The 24,046-nt window shown below is 37.7% G+C and overlaps 1 protein-coding gene across 1 annotated transcript in view; it reads right to left on the reverse strand.

Annotated features, from left to right (window-relative positions):
- The window catches only part of GABRG3 (gamma-aminobutyric acid type A receptor subunit gamma3), a 672,352-nt gene that overhangs the window by 644,978 nt on the left and 3,328 nt on the right, over nt 1–24,046 (reverse strand). The window contains exon 2 of the mRNA XM_058294809.2: nt 22,439–22,587. Within this exon, the coding sequence (XP_058150792.1) occupies nt 22,439–22,587 (149 nt within the window). The remainder of the gene's footprint in view (nt 1–22,438; nt 22,588–24,046) is intronic.

Below are 24,046 nucleotides of genomic sequence, written 5' to 3' on the forward strand. Positions count from 1 at the left end.
AATAAACTTCCTCACCATGATAAAGGATATATATGAAAACCCACAACTAACATCATATTCAATGGTGAAATGCTGAAAGCTTTCCCTCTAAGATATGAAACAAAACAAAGATGCCCACTGTCATCACTATTCTTTAACATTGTGTTAGAAGTACTTGCCAGAGCATTTAGGCAAGAAAAAGATATAAAAGTCTTCCAAATTAGAAGGGAAGAAGTAAAAATTTCACTGTTCAAAGATGACTTGATCCTATACATAAAAAGCCCTGAAAAATCTACAACAAAGCTTCTAGAGCTGATAAATGAGCTCAGTAAAGTGGCAGGATGTAAGATCAACATGCAAAAATCAGTAGCATTTCTGTACACCCATAATGAGCCAACTGAGGAGGAAATCAAGAAAAAAAATTCCATTTACAATAGCAACAAAAATAATCAACTACCTAGGAATAAACTTAACTAAAGATGTAAAGGACTTGTACATGGAAAACTATACAACATTGTTGAAGAAAATCAAAGAATACCTAAACAAATGGAAGAATATTCCATGTTCATACACTGGAAGACTAAACATCATTAAGATGTCTGTCCTACCCCAAATGATTTACAGATTTAACATAATCCCAATAAAAATCACACTGATATTTATAGCAGCATTATTTACAATTACTAAAAGATAGAAACAACATAAGTGTCCATCAACTGATACATGGATAAACAAAATGTGGTATATACATATGATGGAATATTATTTAGCTGTAAGAAGAAACTAATTTGGGAAGTGCATTACAACATGAAGGAATCTTGAGGACATTATATTGAGTAAAATAAGCCAGAGACAAAAAGATGAATAGTGTATGATCTCACTGATATGAACTAAATACAATGAGTAGACTTATGGAGTTGAACTATAGAGTATAGGTTGGTGGGAGATGGAATTGGGTTGAGAAGGAGGTGATGATGGAAATATGTAGAATGCTTAATAAGGGCAATTTTAAATATGTGATAATGAATGGATGGTAGCACATTATAATGAGTGTAACAAGCACTATTGATTTATGGATGTGATGGTGATTGAAAGAGGTAGTCTAAGGAGGTTAATGTTAGATGGAAGACATCTGGAGGATAATATAGGGAATGAATTACAGTGATTGGGCCATAGATGAGGATTGTATCTAATAATATTAATATAATATTAATAATTAATTTATGGCCTGATATTAAGAATATGGTGATACATAGGAAAAATATAACTAATGTAACTTATAGACTATAGTTAATAACAATATTGTAATATTTTTGCAGCAAAAGACAGTACTATATTAGTACTAAAGGAAAAAAAAAGGAATATGGGGTTTAGTTTTAAGATATACCAATATATTGAGTATTTTTTCTCTTCTTCATTTTCTTCACTAATAAGGAGACCTTGATAACATGATTTAACCAATCTGCATTCACCTACATATCTTTCTCAACACTGGAGGAATAACTGAGTTTATTTATAGGATTAGATGAGATAAAAGTGAAAGGACAAAACATTTTTGGAGTAATGTTTCCATAACTTATTAAGTTGCCTTTTTTCTGTTATTTTACATTTTGAATTTTAAATAAAGTGGAAAAAAAAAGAAATGGCAACATGGATGTGTGTGTGTATATGTATATATATATATATTTTACTTTATACATTTTACTTTATTTATAAATTTCTCCTCATTTGATCTCCTTAAAATATAATTTACTAAACAAAAATAATAAAGTATTGTTTGGTTTAGAATATATATTTAATTGACAGGTATGATCACAATAAAAATAAAGAAATATGCTGCTGTAAAATTTTTATACTCTTCATGAAGAGATATAATAACACTTGTAGGTAGACTGTGATAAGGTGAAAGTATTTACTATAAACCCTAACTCAATAAATACAATAACAAAATAAAGGATTATAGCTAAAAAGAAAACAACAAAGATAAAATCCTAAAAAGTGGGAAAAGGAAAAACAAGGAGGCAGAACATGAAAAATCAGTTAAAATAATAGATTTAAAAATAATCACAGTATCACATTAACTGTAAATGGTCTACAAATACAAATTTCAATGTAGAGACTGTCAGATTGAATAAAAATGTTAAGACCTAACTCCATGGTGCCTACAAAAAATACTTTAAATATGAAGCCAACCATAGGTTAAAAGTAAAAGAATGAAAAAATGCATAACATACACTAATCAAAAAAAAAGCTGGAGTGGCCATTTTAATATCAGACAAAGCAGATTTCACAGCAAAGAATATTATTGGGAACAAAATTCATTTCATAATTATAAAGTGGTCAATTGAGCAAGAGGAAATAAAAATCTCAAAGGCCTTTACTCCTAATAACAGTGCTTAAAAAATTCTTGATGCAAACATGGACAAAAGTATAAGGGAACCAGCAAGATGGGGGTGGAGTAAGGTGCTCCTAGAGTCACCTCCTGCTACAGGGCAGCTAGTAAATACCCAGAGCTCTCTGGAGCTAGCTGAAACACCTGTTTGGGGCTTCAGGAGACCAGAAGAGATTCCTGCCACATCCTTGAAGGAATGGAAGGAGGACACTGCCCACCTGCAGAGAAGACTCATGAGTAGAGACCTCCATGCCCCAGAGGCTAGTACCCATCCTCCAATGGAGGCACAAGTCACCTCAGTTGCTGTTCCACCACTGGAACTGAAAGCTCCATTTCCCAAAAATGGAGGAGGAAGAGACAGGTGGGCACCAACTTCAGCTACTGATGAGTAAAATTCAGCTGGCTGAAGTATAATTCTGAGAACAGCCTAAGTCTGAGCCTGCCCAAGTCAGAAAGAGGCCAAGAGCCACCATCTTAACTCCACACCTGGCATGAGGGGAAGTGGGGCAGGACTGAGGACTGAAGTGGGGCAGTGCTGGTGGGGACCAGCTTCTTTCCATCCAGATCAGGCTGCAGCTCTAGCCTAGGCCCCAGTGCCACCTCCAGCAGGGAGGAAGATATGGGGACCTGTGCCAGCCTCTCTGGAAATTACCAGCTAAGTCACAGAGGCTGGTGATCATCCTACTCTGGCAGCATGAGGTGCCCCAGGAGCTAGTCGGTGGCTGGAACTGGAAGCTCCATTTCCCAAAAACAGAGGAGGAGGAGATGATTGGCTGCTGATTTTGGCTACTGATTGGTAGACTTGGCTGGCTAAGATAGAAGCCTGGGAACAGCTGGGTTTTGAATCTGCTCAAGTTGGAAAGAGGCCAGTGGCCACCATTTTGACTCCCGCCCCAGCCTGAGGGGAAGCCAGGACCGAAAATCACAGTGATGGTAGGAACTAGTTTCTTTCACCCAGACTGGCCTGCAGCCCGAGACTAGGCTTTAGCCCCACCTCTGGCATGGAGGAGGTTGGGGGTTCCTGCACCAGCCTATCCAGTAACTGCAAGTACCTTTGACTGGTACAGACTGAAAATCAGAAGTCTACTGGGGCAACTGTGGTCATCTTGAACCCAAACTGCATAGATTGTTGCCCACACCTGCTGCTCCATCCCCACCCCAGGCAGGGGAGAATGGGGCATGGAGTTTCATCAGTCTCTCTGGGCAACTACAGTCTAGGCCTGCACGACTTGAATTATCCCACACAGTTGTGACTCTGTCCCTACCCCTGACAAAGGAGAAAGTTGGAAGAAGCTTCATTGGTATCTGGCACAATGATGGCAGCTTGAGCCTCCACAGCTTCTAGCACCAATTACAATCTTGGCTCCTACTGCACGACCAGCAAGGGAGAAAGGGCAGGAAGCCCTAAACTAAAGAGAAAAACTGCACCCAGAAAAAATACTCTAGTAAGCCAGATGCTAAGATACCAAAAAAAATTACAATCCACACTAAGAAACAGGAAGCTATGGCCCACTTAAAGGAACAAGATAAGCCTCCAGATGACATAAAGGAGTTGAGACAGCTAATCATAGATGTTCAAACAAATCTCCTTAATAAATTCAATGAGATAGCTAAAGAGATTAAGGATATTAAGAAGATACTGGATGAGCACAAAGAAAGAATTTGAAAGCATACAAAGAAAAATATCAGAACTTACAGGAATGAAAGTTTTAATAAATGAAATAAAAAACATTGGAATCATATAAAAGCAGATTTGAGGAGGCAGAAGAAAGGCTTGGTGAGCTTGAAGAAATGGCCTCTGAAAGTGAACATACAAAAGAACAGATGAAGAAAAGAATGGAAAAATATTGAACAAAATCTCAGGGAACTAAATGACAGGAAAAGGCATGAAAACATACATGTCATGGGGGTCCCAGAAGGAGAAGAGAAGGGAAAAGGGCCAGAAGGAATATTTGAAGAAATAATGGTAGAAAATTTCCCAACCCTATTGAAGAACATAGATATCCATGTCCAAGAACACAATGTACTCCCATCCAAAAAAATCCAAATAGATCAACTCCGAGAAATATACTCATCAGAATATCAAATGCCAAATACAAAGAGAGAATTCTGAGAACAGCAATGCATAACATATAAGGGATACCCAATAAGATTAAGTGCTGATTTCTCACCAGAAACCATGGAGGCAAGAAGACAGTGGTCTGATATATTTAAGATACTATGAGAAAAAAATTTCTAGCCAAGAATCTTATATCCAGCAAGACTGCCTTTCAAAAATGAGGATGAGATTAGAATATTCACAGATAAACAGAAACTGAGAGAATTTCTAAGCAAGAGACCAGAATTTCAGGAAATACTAAGGGGTGTGCTAGAGGCTGAAAAGAAAAGACAGGAGAGAGAGGCCTGGAAGAGAATCTAGAAATGAAGATTATTTCAATAAAAGTAACTAAAAGTGTCAGAAGAGTGGTTAAAATAAAACATGACAGATAAAACTCAAATAGTCAGTAATAATCTTAAACAAAGATGTAAAGTGTTGTACTCAGAAAACAGCAATTTAGGGTTAAAGGAAATCAAAAAAAGGCCTACATTACTGGAAGAACATTCCATGCTCATGGATTGGAATACTAAATATAATTAAGATGTCAATTCTACTCTAATTGATATACAGATTCAATGCAATCCTGATGAAAATTCCACCAGCATTTTAAAAAAATGGAAAACATGACCATCAAGTTTATTTGTAAGAGTAAGGGGTCCAGAATATCTAGAAACATCATAAAAAAGAAAAATGAACCCTAATTTCCAGACTTTAAATCATATTACCTAGCTATAGTGGTAAAAACAGCATGGTACTGGCATAAAGACAGACACATAAACCAAAGAAACCAAACTTATGGTTCAGAAGCAGACCCTTACATATATGGTCAAGTGATTTTTGACTAGCCTGTCAGACCCACACAGCTCAGGCAGAACAATCCATTCAACAAATGATGCTGAAAGAACTGTATATCCATGGCTGAAAGAGGAAGGAAGGACCCCTATCTCATACCTTATCTAAAAATTAATTCAAAATGTATCAAAAACCTGAAGATAAAAGCAAGGACCATAAAGCTTCTAGAAGAAATTGTGGGAGAAATATCTTCAGGACCTGGTGGTAGGTGGTGGATTCTTAAAGGCGATAAGAGGAGGACTGAGATGGACTACTGATGTTTAATGTATGTAGAAGTTTTGTTTGGCTTTACTATAAAGGTATGGAGATGTATAGAGTGGATGGTAACACATAGTGAGTAACAGCTAGTTTATAAATGGGGATGTGGCTGAAAATGGTAGCCTACATATATAAATGCCAACTGACAGAATACTGGAGAGTAATCTGGGAACTGAATGGTACAGTGGGCCAAGAGGTGGATGAGAATTGTAGTTAATAAGATCCCACACCAGTATTCGTCCCCTGCCATTGTTGAACATCTCTGTAATCCAAAACTTCTTGAAAAGTGAAGCCTAATATATTTCCAGGTTCCATTAATAGTAAAATGGAATATAGTGATGAATTTAAAGGTTAGATATAGAATACATATTAATTTAGAAAAATTAAGGTAAAAATAAATTGGGGTAACTTTTACTATATACTTTTTTTGTGTGTGCTTTTTTTTTAATTCATTTTTTTAAAAATATTACATCCAAAAAATATGAGGTTCCCATTCACACCCACCACCCCCACCCCACCACTCCCCCCACAGCATCACTCTCCCCCATCATCATGACACATCCATTGCATTTGGTGAGTACATCTCTGGGTATCACTGCACCTCATGGTCAGAGGTCCACATCATAGCCCATACTCTCCCACGTTCCATCCAGTGGGCCATGGGAGGATCTATAATGTCCGGTAATTGTTCCTGCAGCACTACCTAGGACAACACCAAGTCCCGAAAATGCCTCCACATCTCATCTCCTCCTCCCACTCCCCACACCCAGCAGCCACCATGGCCACTTTTTCCACACCAATGCCACATTTTCTCGATTACTAACCACAATAGTTCATGAATAGAATATCATTAAGTCCACTTTAATCCTTACTGTATTCCTCCTTCCTGTGGATCTTGGCTTGGTTGTGTCCATTCCACATCTATGTCAAGAGGGGGCTTAGATTCCACATGGATACTGGATGCAATCCTCCTGCTTTCAGTTGTAGGCACTCTAGGCTCCATGGTGTGGTGGTTGACATTCTTCAACTCTATGCTAGCTGAGTGGGGTAAGTCCAATAAACCAGAGTGTAGAAGCTGAAGTCTGTTGAGGCTCAGGGCCTGGCTATCATATTGTCAGTCCAGAGATTCAGATCCCCTAGATATATCTTAAACCCCAGCACCAACTACAATTCCAGTAAAGTAGCAGGAAAGGCTTGTGAGTCTATCTGAGTCCAGCTCCATCATGCAGAAACACCAGCTCCAGGGAAGGGCCAATTGACATGGCAGTGAACTCCATCTGCCATGACCATAAAACCTGTGGGTCTCTTTAGTCCTCAAAAGAACCAATACCTGGGGTTGTATCTATTTTATCTGTCTCTGAGACTCTGCTCAGGTGTGCATAAGGGCAATCCTTCTGACAACCTCCAGGCTCTTTTTTAGAGACTCATAGCCATATAAACTCATTTGTCCTTTCCATTTCCCCCTTAATTTAGGTCAAAAAGCATTTCTAACTCCTGTTATTATATGTAGACAGGGATATTCTGCTGGTTCACGTTGAACCTTTAATTCAAGGTTATTTTCTAGTTACGTCATGGTATTGGTAGTGATCCCTCGGCGCCAGGGAGGCTCATCCCCAGGTGTCATGTCCCATGCTGGGGAGAAGGCATTGCATTTACATGCTGAGTTTGACTTCGAGACTGGCCACATTTGAATAACATGGAAGCTGTCAGGAGGGAACTCTTAGGCACAGTACTGCTCCAGGTCTTGTTCTTATTTCAGGTGTATAGGCTCAAAAGCATAGTCATTAGTATCAGGGGGTCACTGTTGGACCCTCATTCCTTCCTGGTCCTAGTACTTGGGGGACTGCCGCTGTTCCCCTAGGGACCATGAGAGAGGCCCCTTCCCCTGGCAAGGAACCCAGTACCCCCCCAGCAGTTGTTTTTAATTGTTTCCACTATGAGTATTTCCAAACATTTCCATGCACCCTGGACGCATGCCCTGTATAACTCCCTGTCAACCATATGTCCCCTGTCAATAACATCTCATACCAGTATTACTCCACTGCCATTGTTGAACCACTCTGTGATCCAAAAGTTCCTGAAAAGTGGAGCCTAGTATAATTCCAGGTTCCCTTAATAGTAAAATGGAATATAGTGATGAGTTTAAAGGTTAGATATAGAATACATATTGATTTGGAAAAATTCTACATCCTATCTTTTTCTTTTTTCCTTTTTTCCTAATTATTGAGCTTCATATATACAATATACAGTACTCCCACCTATCCAATATAAAACCTTTTCCCTTCCACAGCGATAATCTTTTAACATATTCATACCATATTTACTGAAACTGATGTACAGATATTGAGACAATAGCTTTCAAACAAGGTAACATTTGTGTTTACATTGTGGTTTATACTTTAGGCTATACAATTTTCTAAATTTTTAGTTATCCTATGTTTTACATTATGATTTACATTATTAGTCTGTCGGCCCCTATATGTTTTTGGTGTAATATTACATGTTTTATATCCATCCTTGCATACTCTTGTGAAACACTTCTATTGCCCTTACAGTTACATTGGTTCCATCTATTCAATATCTATCCCCCCCTCCCCTTGGGGCCCACAGTGACAGTCAATCTTCATTTCTTGAGGAGCCATGTTCAGAGATACTTGCAACAGTGTTGAGGGCTTGACTTGCTCAACTGCCCTAATGCCCTGGGAGCCACCATTTCTCTTGAGAGATACAGTTCCCTCTATTTGATGGCATTAGTCCTCCCCAGGATGTGGGTCTACCTTCACTCTCATATGGGTCTCTAGCCAATGGTATAACCACTCTGGCAAAATGAGCATTCACATATTCCCTAGGAGTCTGTCATACATCAGATTATCCCCTTTAAGTATCTTAAACAGGTAACTTAAAAACTATATTCCAACAAAAACGACAATTCAGAGGAAATGGACAAATTCCTAGAAACACATAAGCAGCCTACATTGACAAAAGAAGAAATTGATGATCTCAACAAACCAATCACAAGTAAAGAGATAGAATCAGTCATTAAAAACTTCCCAACCAAGAAAGACCAGGGCCAGATGGCTTCACAGGTGAATTCCACAAAACATTCTGGAAAGAACTAACACCAATCCTGATGAAACTCTTCCAAAAAATCGAAACAGAAGGAACATTGCCTAACTCATTCTATGATGCCAACATTACCCTAGTACCAAAGCAAAACAAAGACACCACAAGAAAGGAAAATTACAGACCAATTTCTCTAATGAACCTAGACACAAAAATACTTAACAAAATACTTGCTAATCGTCTTCAACAACACATTAAACGTATTATACACCACGACCAAGTGGGATTCATCCCAGGTATGCAAGGATGGTTCAACATAAGACAATCAATCAATGTAATACACCATATAAACAGATTGAAGGGAAAAAAATCACATTATTATATCTATAGATGCAGAAAAAGCATTTGACAAAATACAGCACCCCTTTTTAATGTAATTAAAAAATAATAATAATAAATAAATAATTTAAAAAAAAATACATCACCCTTTCTTGATAAAAACACTCCAAAAGATAGGAATACAAGGAAATTTTTTGAACATGATAAAGAGTATATATGAAAAACCCACAGCCAACATCATTTACAATGGAGAAATCCTAAAATCCTTCCCTCTAAATTCAGGAACAAGACAAGGATGCCCACTCTCTCCCCTTCTATTTAACATGGTCTTAGAAGTACTTGCTCGAGCACTGAGGCAAGAACCAGATATAAAAGGCATTCAAATTGGAAAGGAAGAAGTCAAAATTTCATTATTTGTAGATGACATGATCCTATACATAGAAAACCCTAAGAGGTCTACAACAAAGCTTCTAGAACTCATAAATGAGTTTAGTAAAGTCACAGGTTATAAGATCAATGCACAAAAATCAGTAGCATTTCTGTACACCAATAATGAGCAAGACCAGGAGGAAATCAAGAAACAAATACCATTTACAATAGTAAATAAAAAAATCAAATATTTAGGAAAAATTTAACTAAAGACGTAAAAAACGTATACACCAAGAACTACACAAGACTGTTCAAGGAAATCAAAGAAGACCTAAATAAATGGAAGAATATTCCCTGTTCATGGATAGGAAGACTAAATATTATTAAGATGTCTATCCTACCAAAACTGATCTACACATTCAATGCAATCCCAATAAAAATCAACACTGCCTTCTTTAAGGAGCTAGAAAAACTAACTATGGAATTTATTTGGAAAGGAAAGAGGCCCCGAATAGCCAAAGACATATTGAAAAAGAAAAATGAAATTGGAGGAATCGCACTACCTGACTTCAAAACATACTACAAAGCTACAGTAGTGAAAACAGCATGGTATTGGCATAAGGAGAGACACACAGGCCAATGGAATCGAATTGAAAGTTCTGATATAGAACCTCATACATATAACCATATAATATTCGATAAAGCCACCAAACCCTCTCAACTTGGAGAGAATGGCATATTCAACAAATGGTGCCTGGAAAACTGGATATCTATATGTAGAAGAATGAAAGAGGATTACCATCTCACACCTTATACAAAGATCAACTCAAGATGGATCAAAGACCTAAATATAAGAGCCAAGACCATAAAGACTTTGGAAAGCAGTGTAGGGAAACATCTACAAGACCTTGTAATAGGAAATGGCTTCATGAACATCACACCAAAAGCACGAGCAGCAAAAGAATAAATAGATAAATGGGACTTCCTCAAAATTAAAGCCTTCTGCACCTCAAAGGAGTTTGTCAAGAAAGTAAAAAGGGAGCCTACACAATGGGAGAAAATATTTGGCAACCATATATCCGATAAGAGACTTATAACTTCCATATATAAAGAACTCCTATATCTTGAAAATAAAAAGATAAACAACCCATTTAAAAAATGGGAAAAAGATTTAAACAGACACCTCTCCAAAGAAGAAATACAAATGGCTAAAAAGCACATGAAAAAATGCTCCAAATCTTTAGCTATCAGGGAAATGCAAATCAAAACTACGAGATACCATCTTACTCCCATAAGATTGGTAGCTATGAATAAAACAGAAGACTACAAATGCTGGAGAGGATGTGGAGGAATGGGAACACTCATCCACTGCTGGTGGGAATGCAGAAGGATCCAACCATTCTGGAGGACAGTTTGGCAGTTTCTCAAAAAAACTAACCATAGATTTGCCATATGACCCAGCAATTCCTTGTTTTCAATTCTGCTGAAATTGAAAACAAGGACACAAACCGATATATGCACACCAATGTTCATAGCAGCATTGCTCACTATCGCCAAAAGCTGGAATCAACCCAAATGCCCATCAACAGATGAGTGGATCAATAAAATATGGTATATACATACAATGGAATACTACTCAGCTTTCAGAACAAATACACTACAAACACACGTGATAACATGGATGAATCTTGAGAAACTTATGTTGAGTGAAGCAACCCAGGCATTGAAGAACAAGTACTACATGACCTCAATGATATGAAATAAGTAAACCAAGCTACCTCAGAGAGCTAGTGACTGGAAGATAGGCTTACAGGAAATCGGGGGGTAGAGGAAGGATGTAAGCTGACATCTACATGGGTAAAATCTATGATAAGCTGGAGGTTAAGTATATGTACAAGGAAGGGATAAAATGGGGGCATAGGGTTATATACTTAATTGTTTATGTACGTTCACATATTAATGATATAAAGATAATAATAATAGGGTTGGTTGTGAAAAATACTTTGGTTAGTAGTAATATTTTGACAATGTTCTTTACTCATTTAAAGAACAATGCAAGTTATTGGTGGTAGGGTGAGTTATGACAGTCCTATATGATGTTGTGTATGTTTGTTTTATAAAGTTCACAACTATTATTGTACACTTATTGCTTATGTATGTTTATGTAGGAGTGATATACATCAATAAATTAATTTTTTAAAATATAAGGAAAAATTGACAAATCTACAATTTTGTCAGAAATTTCAATAAACTGCTGTTAATAATTGCTAGAAGTAGATAGAAAATCAGCAAGCAGATTTTAACAAAACTATAAGCCAACTTCATCTAATTCACCTAACTTATAGACCACTCCAACTGTCTTAGTTTTCCAAAGGTTGTATATGCAAAATACCAGAAATGAGTTGGCTTTTGTAACAGAAAATTTATTAGGGGTTAAATCTTAAAAGTTTCAAGGCTACAAAACTGTACAAATCAAGGCATCATCAGAGATGCTTTCTCACCAAAGGTCGGCTGCTGGCAGATTCTAGAGTCCTACCGCATGGCAAGGCAAGATGGCAAATCTGCCAGTCTCTCTCTACTTTATCCTCAAGCTCACCTGCGGGCAATCAGGCATCTCTACCTGGGTCCCATCTGCTTGAGCCTCTTGGGGATTCTCTGTCTTTCTGTAGCTATAGGCAAACCTGGAGTCCTCTCTCATACACGGCAGGGTAAAATGGCAAAGTTCCCTTTCTCTGTCGCTTCTTTCTCTCTATGAGTTCTCAGTTTATATAATACCCAGCGAGAGAGTCAAGCCTCACTGACTTAGTCCAATCAAAAGCCCTAAACGATCTAGTTAAGTGAACTTATCAAAGGTACCTTAACTGAATTTAATGCAATCAAATGGCACCACATCCACATGGTTCGACTAGTTCAATAATATACTATTTTCTGGGATTCACAAAATTAAAATTTTCATACCAATTTATAGCAGAATATACATTTCTTCAAATGGACATTATGATATGCCGTATTATAAGCCATTAAAAAGTCTCAGTAAATTTAAAAGGATTCAAGTTATACAAAGTATGTTCCCTGACCATAGAATTAAATTAAAAATCATTAATGAACTATATGTGAACAAGTATTTGGAAAAGGAATGGCATGCATTGAAATAACCAATAGGTAGAATTACTAATTAAAAAATGAATTAGAAAACATTTTTATTGAATGAAAATGAAATCAAAATATTGAAATCTATGAAATGTTACTAACATAATACTTAGGAGGAAATTTATAGCACTAAGGACCTGTACTAGCAAGAAGGTCCCAAATGAATACCTTCATCTACCTTATGAAACTAGAAAAAGGGCAAATTAAACCAAAATTATGCAGAAGAAAGACAATAATAAAGGTCAAAGTAGAAATCAATGAACTAAAAAGCAGAAAAACCATTAATACTCTAATTCAGTAAGTCATAGATAATCTGATGCAATGTCAAAAATTTTAACTGTTGGACTAGAACTCCTTTAGAATCCCTATGAACCACGATAGTCTCTGAAATTATGGTTTTTAGATCTACATTTGTCCCTTAAATGTGAATTAACAGAATAACAATCTCATTAGCATGGGTTTGGTAATACTTTATAAAAGTATCTGTAAGATATTTCGGATCAGGATTTAATTACAGACTGATGAAATGCTGACAGCTGAAAAGAAATCTCATTATAAGACAGAGCTTTTATGGCAGTAGAGCTGTCTAAGGCCTCTCTTGCAGTACTCATAAACAAAACCAAAAGAGAAGCAAGATAAAAATACAGCGTGTTGGCATAGGGGTAGAGTGGAAGAAAGGGAACTAACATATTATGGCCACTGTGGGTCAGACATTGTTATTTGTCCAGCATCCAGCAGTGCTTGGAGGTAGGTTTCTTTACTTCATTTAGAGACAAAAACCAATGGCCAGTGAGATTGTTCCTTTCCCTCAGGGCATCTGTTGGTAAATAAGGGAAGAACCCACCATTTGAGTACAGATCTTTTGCCACTCACAACACTCTAATCCATCAGAAGTCATTTTGCTCAGTTCCTGGAGTAGTTATGAATAAACATAAGTATCTGTATACTATGAGCTGAATTGAAAATTCAAGTCAAGTCACGTCACTAGTTTATACCTCTGGACAACTGACCTAATCAATTTTTTATCTAGTGGTAAGAACTTCCACTGTACCTGGCTAATGGTTCAACTTTTCTAATGTATATATCAAATTACATGTAAAAATAATTATACACTGAACCTCATTATAAGCTCCCTACAATTTTTAAAAAAATCCAATAAAATGATATTTAACTGAACCGAATCACATGAACAGGCTCTCTTTATGAAACTGAATTCTGCCTTAGGAAGAAGACTGCCATGGAGAAATTCCAGTGACCTGTTGAAAGGCTCATTGCCAAAAATGTGAGAAAAGTTTAGGGAAGGGTCACCTACCAACATGTGTTAAGATGAGATAATAGGTCTTAAATAAGTCCTCTTCGGATACCTAATTAGTCTCTCATAAAGATGACAGGTATAATTTCTCTACAAAATTTGTTCTCCACCTCCCTTATGCATTTGAATTAACTTTGTGAGAGAATCAGTTAACTAACTCTACAGTAATAGCTTTTACTTCAAGCACAGCAATTAAGAATGTCTGTTTCCTCTCCTCCTACATCTGTTCTGAGAGTTGAGTGAATACATTTGAATTATTTTCTGGATATACAATAATTGCTGGAGAAAGACAACTTACCTGTCTAAGTAGTAGGCTGTAATTTTTAGGAGAGGATTAGCTAGGTTCCATGAAGTATACATTTGGGACTATTATCAGAATTGGCTGAGCATCAAGAAAGGAAAGCATGGTTTGGCTTGAATTAGGAAGGAGGTTGTCCAACAATCAGTTACAAGCCTGGGACAGTTGGATTATGCATTCTGACTTGAAGGATCTCAAAATATCCCAACGCTCTCTCCAACTGCCCAATTTGTAAAGGCTTCTGCCTCTGACATACAAATACCTAAACTTCACCATTTGTTCTTCATTCTTTGGATTAAACATTGAGTCTCATATTTTACTAAAATATGAATATCATCAGGAGGGAGAGTTGTATGTATCTACCATCAATCATCATAGTTTAATAATACATTTGGTTCTTCATACAGCCCTTCACGGATTTCAAAATCCCAGGGGGGATTCTGTTACACAGACAAGGAAGCAGGCCCAGGAATAGGAGGTGACATTCTCTGTCCTCCCACTGGCTAATCCAGTTCTTTCTCTTTCTCAAAGACATCACAGCTATAACCAGCAGTCTTTAAAGAATCAATTTTGCAGTTCTCTGATAACCCTATTATGCTTATACTTTCCAACTGAAAGATACTGAGAACAGCATAAAAAGGCTTGCTTTAAGAATCACATTTGGAGCCCAGTTGCTATTTCTTTTTGTTGTTTTGAAATACATTATTCCACAGCAAAATGAACTCCTGACCAACTTGAAGGCATTTAAGCATTTTCTCTTTTCCCTCTTCTCCCAGGTTCTCCTGAGCCAACATTCAAGCTTCTGTGAAGAGAAGCAGCCCCAGCTGGAATCTCCCACCTGTGTCCTGACCCAGATGGGGACGTGGGATCCCCAGCTCAGAAGGCCCCTGGGGATACAGCAGTAGCAGACCTCACCTCCTTCCTAAGCAATCGACCTCTTCTTGTGCGCAGCTCCTAAGAGCTGAATAGCCCTCATGCACATGTAGATGATATTCTAACTAAACTGGAAACTAAGCTTTAGAAATGCCTGGAGAGGAAGGCCTCAGGCAAATATCTGAAGAACAGGTAGAGAAAATTAGGCCATCTGCCCCTGAATTTAGCCATGAGAAGATTATTCAGGTGTTTCTCCTGAATTAAATGAGCCCTTCGGCCATGTCAGTGCCTTGTACACATCTTCACAGTGTCCATTCACCTGTGAAAACAATGCCTATTCTTTTGTTTTTCCCATCACTGATTCCATTTGGTATAGGCTGTTTAGATAATGGGGAAGGAATTTGTATTCTGTAATCATCTATTTTCAGGAGAGTGGTTCAAATTTCTTGGAACCCTGAAGAGAGAGAAATTCACTTAAGCTCGTTGCCTTCCTTTTCACAATTCTCTTATTAAAAGGTGTATCCTCTTCCAGCCTTTTCCAACTCACACAACAAGATCTCTTCCCAAGATAAATGACACTCTTCCTACCCTGAAGTAGTAAAGGCCACAGCTGAAGTATTACTTAGAATGATGGATAGATAAAGACCAGGAACTAAAACACATACATCAATAATTTAAATTTGGGGGAGGAGAGCTTATAGTTGAGAAGGTAGTCAGTATTTTGAAAACATAATGATTGCAATTTGTATTATTATGAAAACTAATTAAGAGGATTCCATGTGTATATGTTACATCTATGCAACATAAATGACTCTGTTCCATTCCACCTATTTATTGTTGACAATAAAAGTTATGAGGCATTTAATTTACTTTCCAAATTTGGATCTTTGGGTTACAATTGGACTACATTTTGAGAGATGCCTATTTAAACTGATATGCCTATAATTAGCAAATGGGAATTGTGTCCTACAAAAAAAGATCAATTCTAAGCTTTGGAATTAGGAAATCACACACAAAAAGAATATTGTAGGAAGTATTACATTATTACATCATACCATGTCATCTGCAAGACAGTCCTTCAAGGTTCATTATTCCCATTTTAGGTATGAAATAAAAATTTTTGCTAGAAGATACTCAGGGAAGAGACACTTGATCCATCCCAGTGCAGTGGGGGGAGGAGGGAGGAGGGGGAAGAGCAAGTCATAAAGGAAGGCATCCAATAGGAGATGGCATTGAGCCTGGACAAAAAGTATGAACTAGCTCGGTCCAAAAGTGGGAAAGGGATACTGCTGGGTTAAGAGAACAGCACAAGCCAGAGCCTAGACAGGAAATGAGGAGGGCTGTGTCCCAGAATTTTTTCTGAGATACATAACATGTGACACACAAAGTGGCAGGAAATGAAAGCAGAGAGGTAGTTAAGGACGAGATAATGGTTTGCTTCTTGGTATCATTTTAAGGACATGGACTTTATCATAGAAGCAAAGTGGAGCCTTCAAGAGTTTTAAGCTAGGGTGTAACTTCAACAGGCTAAGCTGACGCCAAACTAGGAGCCAATATCTACTCCCAGGTGCTGTTTGGAGGGCCCCACCCCATTGCTTCACTATCAGCGGGCCCCAGGTGTGGACAGTACCTGTGCTCCAAACAGGCTTGCTACAGGTGGGTTCAGTGAATACTGCCTGGCTGGGGGAGCTAGGGTACGATAAAAGGCAAGCAACATAAACTGGAAATTGTCATAAGCAAGTGATAAGTCCATGCAGAGCACAATGGTAAGTAGATATAAGTTGAGTGTACCTCAATGAGGAGGCATGACAGATAAGAGATAAATTTGTTAGACTTGAAAAGAGCAGTGAGAAAAGAGGAGGAATTCATATTTTATAGGAAATTCTCCTTTGAATTAATTGCCTTCTAAACCTTGGAAAGTAGTGTGCAATTCAGTAACTTTTATCAAAACAGTTGCTCTTGAGGCAGTTACACTGATTGAACATCAGCAAATTGCTACACTCTACCAATCAGACATTATATACCATTTAAGTAAGACAGAAAAATGATTCTTAAGATGTCCCAGTAATTACCAGGACTTTCACCATCTGACTCTGCTGCCCCAAGGATCATGAAAATATACATGATAGAGCATCAAAGTCATGAAACCAAAGAGGAACTCCCGCTTTCAGGCTTTATATTTAGTTGTTCTGTTGTTTTTAACTTCCTCCACTCAAAGAATCAGAGAGTTCTTCTCAAGATACGATAATGATTTCTGAGAACCAAATAACATGATGCGTTAGAAGAGCTATTTTCTTTCAAAGAAACATGTGCTATTAGTGTGCAGGTAAGTTGTTTTATTTGGAAAATTCAAAATTTCTCACGCATATAATAGAAAAAAGAAAATCTTTGGAATTGATGAATTCTGCTTCACTCTTGTACATGACAAATTCTTAGTATATCCCTCCCTGTGATGGTCAAGTTGGCCAGGTTATGGTGCCCTATGCTTGATCAAGCAGACACTGGCCTATTACTTTGAGAATATTTCATGGATTTAAATCATCCGTCAGTCTATTGCATCTGTGACTGATTACATCTACAATCAACATTGAGAGAAATCTCATGCACCCAGTTGAAGGCTTTAAAAGGACAACATATGATTTCAGCATTCAGAAGGGAGAATTTCCATTTCTACTTCAGCAAGCCAGTTTCTGGTGGAGAATTCACTGACAACTTCCATCAGAGTTCCCATCCTGCAGTCTGCTCCACAGAACTCAGAATTGCCCATCCCCATCATCATGTAAGCCAATTCTTTTAATAAATCTCTTATTTACATACATATACCCTGTTGTTTCAGTTTCCCTGGAGAACCCTAATACAATCCCCTTCTAAATGTTGCTCTGTGCAGGTAGGCAGGGGGTATCCTCTTTTTTGAATAGGTTTGCCTTGCATTTTCTATAATAGTGACTAAGTCCTCTTACTCTGAAATCAGAGAAACTTAGACTAGAAGCCATGCTCACTCACTTTCGACCCATGTCCAATTCTCAGAGGAAAAGCATGATGCTGATGAGACCAATGATGGAAGGTGCTATTCTGTGGTCTACTGCAGTAAGGAAAGGACCAAACTATGAGCTCCCAGACGGGCAATGTGCAGGTCTTGTTTATCGTGGTTCTAAGCTGAGTACATGGTCTGACAAGGAGGAACTCAGAAACACTTTTTTAGTCTTCATTCTCCATACAATTTTGCACAATGGCTGAACACTCTTCACCCCTGATGAAGGGGTAGCATCTGGTAGCAGCTGAATTCATGAGCCTATGCAGCGGTAATGTATCTCTCATGAATAAAACACTATAAAGCTGGAAGGAAGGTTAAGACTAATTTGATCCTACTCCTTCATTGCTTTGAAGAGGTAACCAAGGCACAGAAAGATGATGTGACTTCTCCAGTTTCATAGTGGGCATGCACTTTCAAACTCTCACCATACAATACCATCTTGATTTTGAAATTCTGTGCCTATTGGAACTAGTGTAGTTCCAGCTCCTGCCAAAGACAAATTGAAGACCAGACTTGGACAAAATTGAGGGGCAGGGTGGCTAAGGAAGTGTCAGGATTGGCTGTTTGCTGGGATTTAAAAGACACTGAGTCCCAGGGCGAAGCAGCAGCACCACAGCCTAGATGCAGCCTATGAAAACGTGTCTCCTGCATTTTCCCATTTTTCTGACCATGACCATGGAGAGGGTGCCACCCTAGACTAGACATCTCTCTCCTGGCCAAAATCACCATGCTGGCCTTGGAGGAAGTATATTCTGAAAATCTAGCAATTGTTAATCTATCAAAACTATTGATAGAAAACTAGATAGAAAATCAGTAAAAGTGTAGAAAAGACCTCAACAGTATCTTTAACCAGCAGGCTTAAATCCATCCCAAAACACTACATCACAACAAAAATACACATCCTTTCAAATGCCCTTGGAACATATACCATGATATATTTGTCATAAAACAAAACTCAATAAATTTCAAAGAATCAAACTTATACAAAGTATGTTCTCAGACTCCATAATGATAAAAAGAAAAGTCCTAAATTCTTGGAAACTAAACAGCACATTTCTAAATGATCTGTGATCCAAAGAGAAAGTCTCAAGGGAAATAAAAATACATTGAACTGAATGAAAATGAAAATAACAGAACAAAATTTGTGGGGTAAAGCTAAGGCAGTTCAGAGGGGGAAATTTAGAGCACTCAATGCTTACATTAGAAAAAAATAGTATAACAGTATCAAAATAACAATGTAAGTTCTACTTGAAGAAGAGCAAAACAAACACAAAGCAGCAAAAAGTAGGAAATAACAAAAATTAAAGCAGAAGTCAATAAAACTGAAAAGAGAAAAACAATAGAGAAAATCAATGAAACAGAGTTCATTCTTTGAACTGATCAATGAAACAAATATCTAGCAAGACTGACAAAGAAAAAAGAAAAATGACCAATATCAGGAATGAAACAGCATACTGATACAGAACCTGAAGACATAAAGGGATATTAAAGGAATACTCCAAATAACTCTTAACACATAAATTTGACAATTTAGATAATATGGACCAATTCTTCAAAAAAAAGACAAACTACCGCTACTTACCAAATATGAAATCGATCACTTGAATATCCTATAACAATCAAGGTAACGACTTCGTAAATAAAAAACTCCAAAAAAGAAATCTCCAGACCCAGAGTTTATTGCTGGAGAACTCTACCAAATATTTGAAGAATTAACAATTCTATACCATCTCTTCCATAAACAAGTAGAGGAGGTATGCTCTCCATTCATTTTAAGAAGCAAGTATTATCCTGATACCAAAACCAAACAAAGAGTTTAAAAGAAAGAAAGAAAAACCACAGACCAACATCTCTTATGAATAGAAATACAAAAAAAATCTTTAACAAAATATTAGTATATTAATACATAAAAAGCTCAAAACAAAAAAAAAAAAGCTATGATCAAGTGATGTTTTTTCCAAAAGTGCAGACTGGTTCAATACCCAAACAACAATCCATGTAATCCACCATACTAGTAGGCTAAAGCACAAAAATCACACAACCTTATCAATCAATGAAAAAAAAGGATCTGGCAAAATTTAACAATCATTCATAATTTTTTTTAAAAACTCTCAAAAACTGCTTGATAGAGAGGAACTTTCTCAACTTGATAAAGAACATTAACAAAATACCTATAGCTAAGAAAATACTTAACGGGGACAGGCTGAGTGTTTTCCCTCTGAAACCTGAAACAAGGCAAAGATATCCTTTCATGCCACTACTATTCAACATATTACAGGAAGTTTTAACCAGTGCAATGAGGCAAGAAAAGAAAAGAAAAATCATACAAATTGGGAAAGAAAATATATAACTCTCCTTATTTTCAGATGACATAATGTTATACATAGAAAATCCCAAGGAATCTATCCACCCAAAAGTCTTAAAACTAGTGAGTTCAGGAGATGCAATATCAACATGCAAAAATCAATTATGTTTGAATATATTAGCTATAAACACAGGAAAACAAAATTTTAAATGTAAAACCATTGAAAATTGCACAAAAAATAAAATACTCAGGTGTAAATCTAACAAACTATATTCCAGATTTGTATGCTGTATTAGTCAGTTAAAGAGGTGCTGACGCAAAGCACCAGAAATCTGTTGGCATTTATAAAGGGTATTTATTTGGGGTAGAAGCTCACAGTCACAAAGCCATAAAGCATGTTATTTCCCTCGCCAAAGTCTGTCATCACATGTTGGAGCAAGATAGTTGCCAGTCTCTGCACGGGTTCAGCTTTCCTCTTCCTCCTAAAGCTCTGTGGTCCCAGCTTCTTCTGTTGCCAGCTGTAGGTTACCATAAGGCTCGTCTCTCTCCCGGGGCTCATTTCTTTCCAGGCTCAGCTGCTAGTCACAAGGTCAGCTATAGACTGTCAGGCTCTCTTTCTTCACAGGGCCTCTGCTGTGTCTAATGGAGCCTTCTCTAGTCCTCTGTGTTCTTCTCTGTGTATTTACTTCCCAGGGCTCCAGCATCAATCTCTCTCCTCTGCCATGCCATTTTCTCTGTGAGTCCCCACCCACCAAGGGGTCAGGGACTCCACATCCTACTGACATAGCTGAATCAAAACTCCAATCTTAATTTAATCAAGTAAAAGTGAAACCTCTGAACTTAATACAATCTAAAACAACCAGAGGAATAGACCAGTTTACAAACACAATCCAATATCTATTTTTGGAATTCAAAAACAATACCAAACTGCCACATATGCCTAAAAGGTAAAAACATTACTCCAAAATCACAATCTATAAGAGAAAAAAATCACTAAATTGGGCTTCATCAAAATTAAAGATTTTTCTTTGTGAAAGGCTAAGGATGAAAGGACAAACTATTGACTAGGGTAAAATATTTGCAAACACATGTCTGACAAAGGGCTCTTATCTATAATATATAAAGAACTCTCAATATTCAACAGTAAAAAATATTGAGAGTAAAATAACCTAATTTTAAAGGGTAAATAACATGAAGAAATATTTCAATATAAAAGATATATGGAGAGCAAATAAGCACATAAAGTGAGTTGAACATCTCTAACCATTAAGAAGTACAAATTAGAACCATGATGTGCTATCACTATACACCCATTAGAAGAGCTAAAATAAAAATAAATACTGGCAATACCAAGTGTGGGCAAGGATGTGGAGAAACTGGCTATCTCATACCTTGCTGGTGGGAATGGAAAATGGGAGAGCCACTCTAACAATTTGACAGTTTCTTTAAAAAGCTAAACATACAGTCATACTCTTAAGCATTTATCCCAGAAAAAAATGAAATCTTTTGACCACATAAAAACCTATCTGCGAATTTGTAATTGATCAGTTAGTTAATGTGTATTAGCCAAAAATTGGAAATAAACTGTGGTACATCATACCATGGAATACTACTCAGTCATAAAAAGAAACAAGTAGCAATACATGAAACTTGAATGAATCTCAAAGTCATTTTGTTGAGTGAAAAAAAAAGTCACGAAAGGTTATTTACTGAAGATTCCATTTACATGGCACTATCAAAATGACAAAAATATAGAAATGGAAAACAAATTATGGTTGCCAGGGTTTTGGGAGGGAGGGACGTGGCTGACAATAGAAGGGTAACAGAGGGGAGATCTTTGTGGTGACAGAATAATTATGTATCTTGCTTGCAGTGGTGGTAACACAAATCTACACCTGGTACAAAATGGTATCAGTTATCCACACACAGTGTACTAATATCAGTTTCCTGGTTTTGATACAATACTACGGTTATGTGTAACAGAACCATTGGGGGAAATTGTGCGAAGGTTACTTTCCAACTTCCTGTGAATCTATAATTATTTTTTAAATATTTAATTTAAAAATGATATCATAATAACATATTTACTATTAGAATAACAATCACAAACACTCACTTCCAATGTCTGGCCTCAGCTTTTTGTCATACTCTCTTAGCAACTTGTTGAGAATGAGAGTCACATCAGTGTCCTGGGATTTTGGAGCCAGCACCCACTTCTGGTTTGCCGAGGAGTCTTCGTATTCATCCTCTTCCACTTTCCTGGACCTGTAATTACGGCACAGAATGTGGTCTGTTAGCAGCTTTAAGGACTCTGGGCAGGCTTTAAGCTTGTACCCCCAGCTCGCCCAAGTCTCCAGCAATGGGTAGCATGTCCCGAGTACCCTCAACCCATCCCACAGCCCAGTAACCACCTCTAAAATGGAAACAATACAAGAGAGCACGACCGACAGGAAGAAGGCACCTGCCGTTAGCAAGGCACGCCCGGCTGCCACCTTCCCACCCCACCTGAAGTCAGTGGGTCAGACACTCTCGTTACAAGGCAGTGAGCAGGGGCAGCATTCACAGGGGCTGGCAAGTGGCAGATTACGGTTGGTGCCCATCTCCTGATCATTTTACACGGCTCCTTCAACACAAGTGGATTCACTTCTTGCAAAGAGGCTAATGTGAGTGTCGAAACGTAAAATCTTTCTAACACATTTTCATCGTGTTGACCCCCCCTATAAATGGGACCCAGTGAAAGCCTGTGGGATTCTGAGCACGTGCTGTGCACGGCAGCGGCCTGTGGTGGGTGACGCAGAATGCAAGGGGGACTCTTATGGAAAGGGCTCCCGCAAGGGCAGGCGACAGCAGGGCCATCCTGGCCTAGTGAGGGACGCCCCTGCCTCAAAGCCAGCATTTCCGCTTGGACAACCCCGCACAACGCCAAGAAGCTTGCCCCATACAAGCAACAAACTCCTTTGCTGATAGTTGATCAGTTTGTGTGCTTTATGACTTTTCCTCTCCAAAGAGAACAAAAATAGGACAGAAGATTGCACTGAGGTATATTCGTGCTGATTGGGTATGAGCTAGTGTCTATTTAGCTCTCAGGACTGGAACCAAAATGTTAATTCCATCTCCAGGTGCTGTTCCAGGACGTAAATTTTTCCAGTCAATTTTAGAACTTGTCTGAATGATCTCTAATGAACATGAAATAAAGGGAAAGAGACACTTTCTTAAGTTTATGACCTCAAATTCATTTGTGTCTGCAGAATCATACAGGTATAAATTATGCATGTGTGTTTGTGTGCATGTATATTACATGCATGAATCTTTTGATGCACGTTAAGTACCCATAACATAGACTAGAGCAGTGGTCAGATAGTACAAACCTGGGTGAACAGATACATGTACGTCAGATTTTGATAATGAGTATAGGACATATTTCTGGCAGGACTTCCCTATTTAAGATTTTCCTAGACTGATCTTAAACTGCAATTCTATTTCCTGAATACCTCTTGGCTAGATGGTAATCAGCCAGGAAAACTATCCATTGTCAAACTATTAATTGCTGGGGGGGACATTTATTCATACTGGGCATTCAACATCAACAGAAACGTATAAAATTTTTGGGACACATCCGCAATAAATGATTGGTTGCATTTAACATTTGTAAAATGGAACTCTTAAAAAAAAACTATAGAGTGTAAAATGTTGTCCAAAAGTATTTCCTTAATTATCAGGAATG

The sequence above is a fragment of the Dasypus novemcinctus genome, chromosome 3 (genome assembly GCF_030445035.2).
Source record: "Dasypus novemcinctus isolate mDasNov1 chromosome 3, mDasNov1.1.hap2, whole genome shotgun sequence".
NCBI classification, from domain to species: Eukaryota; Metazoa; Chordata; class Mammalia; order Cingulata; family Dasypodidae; genus Dasypus; species Dasypus novemcinctus.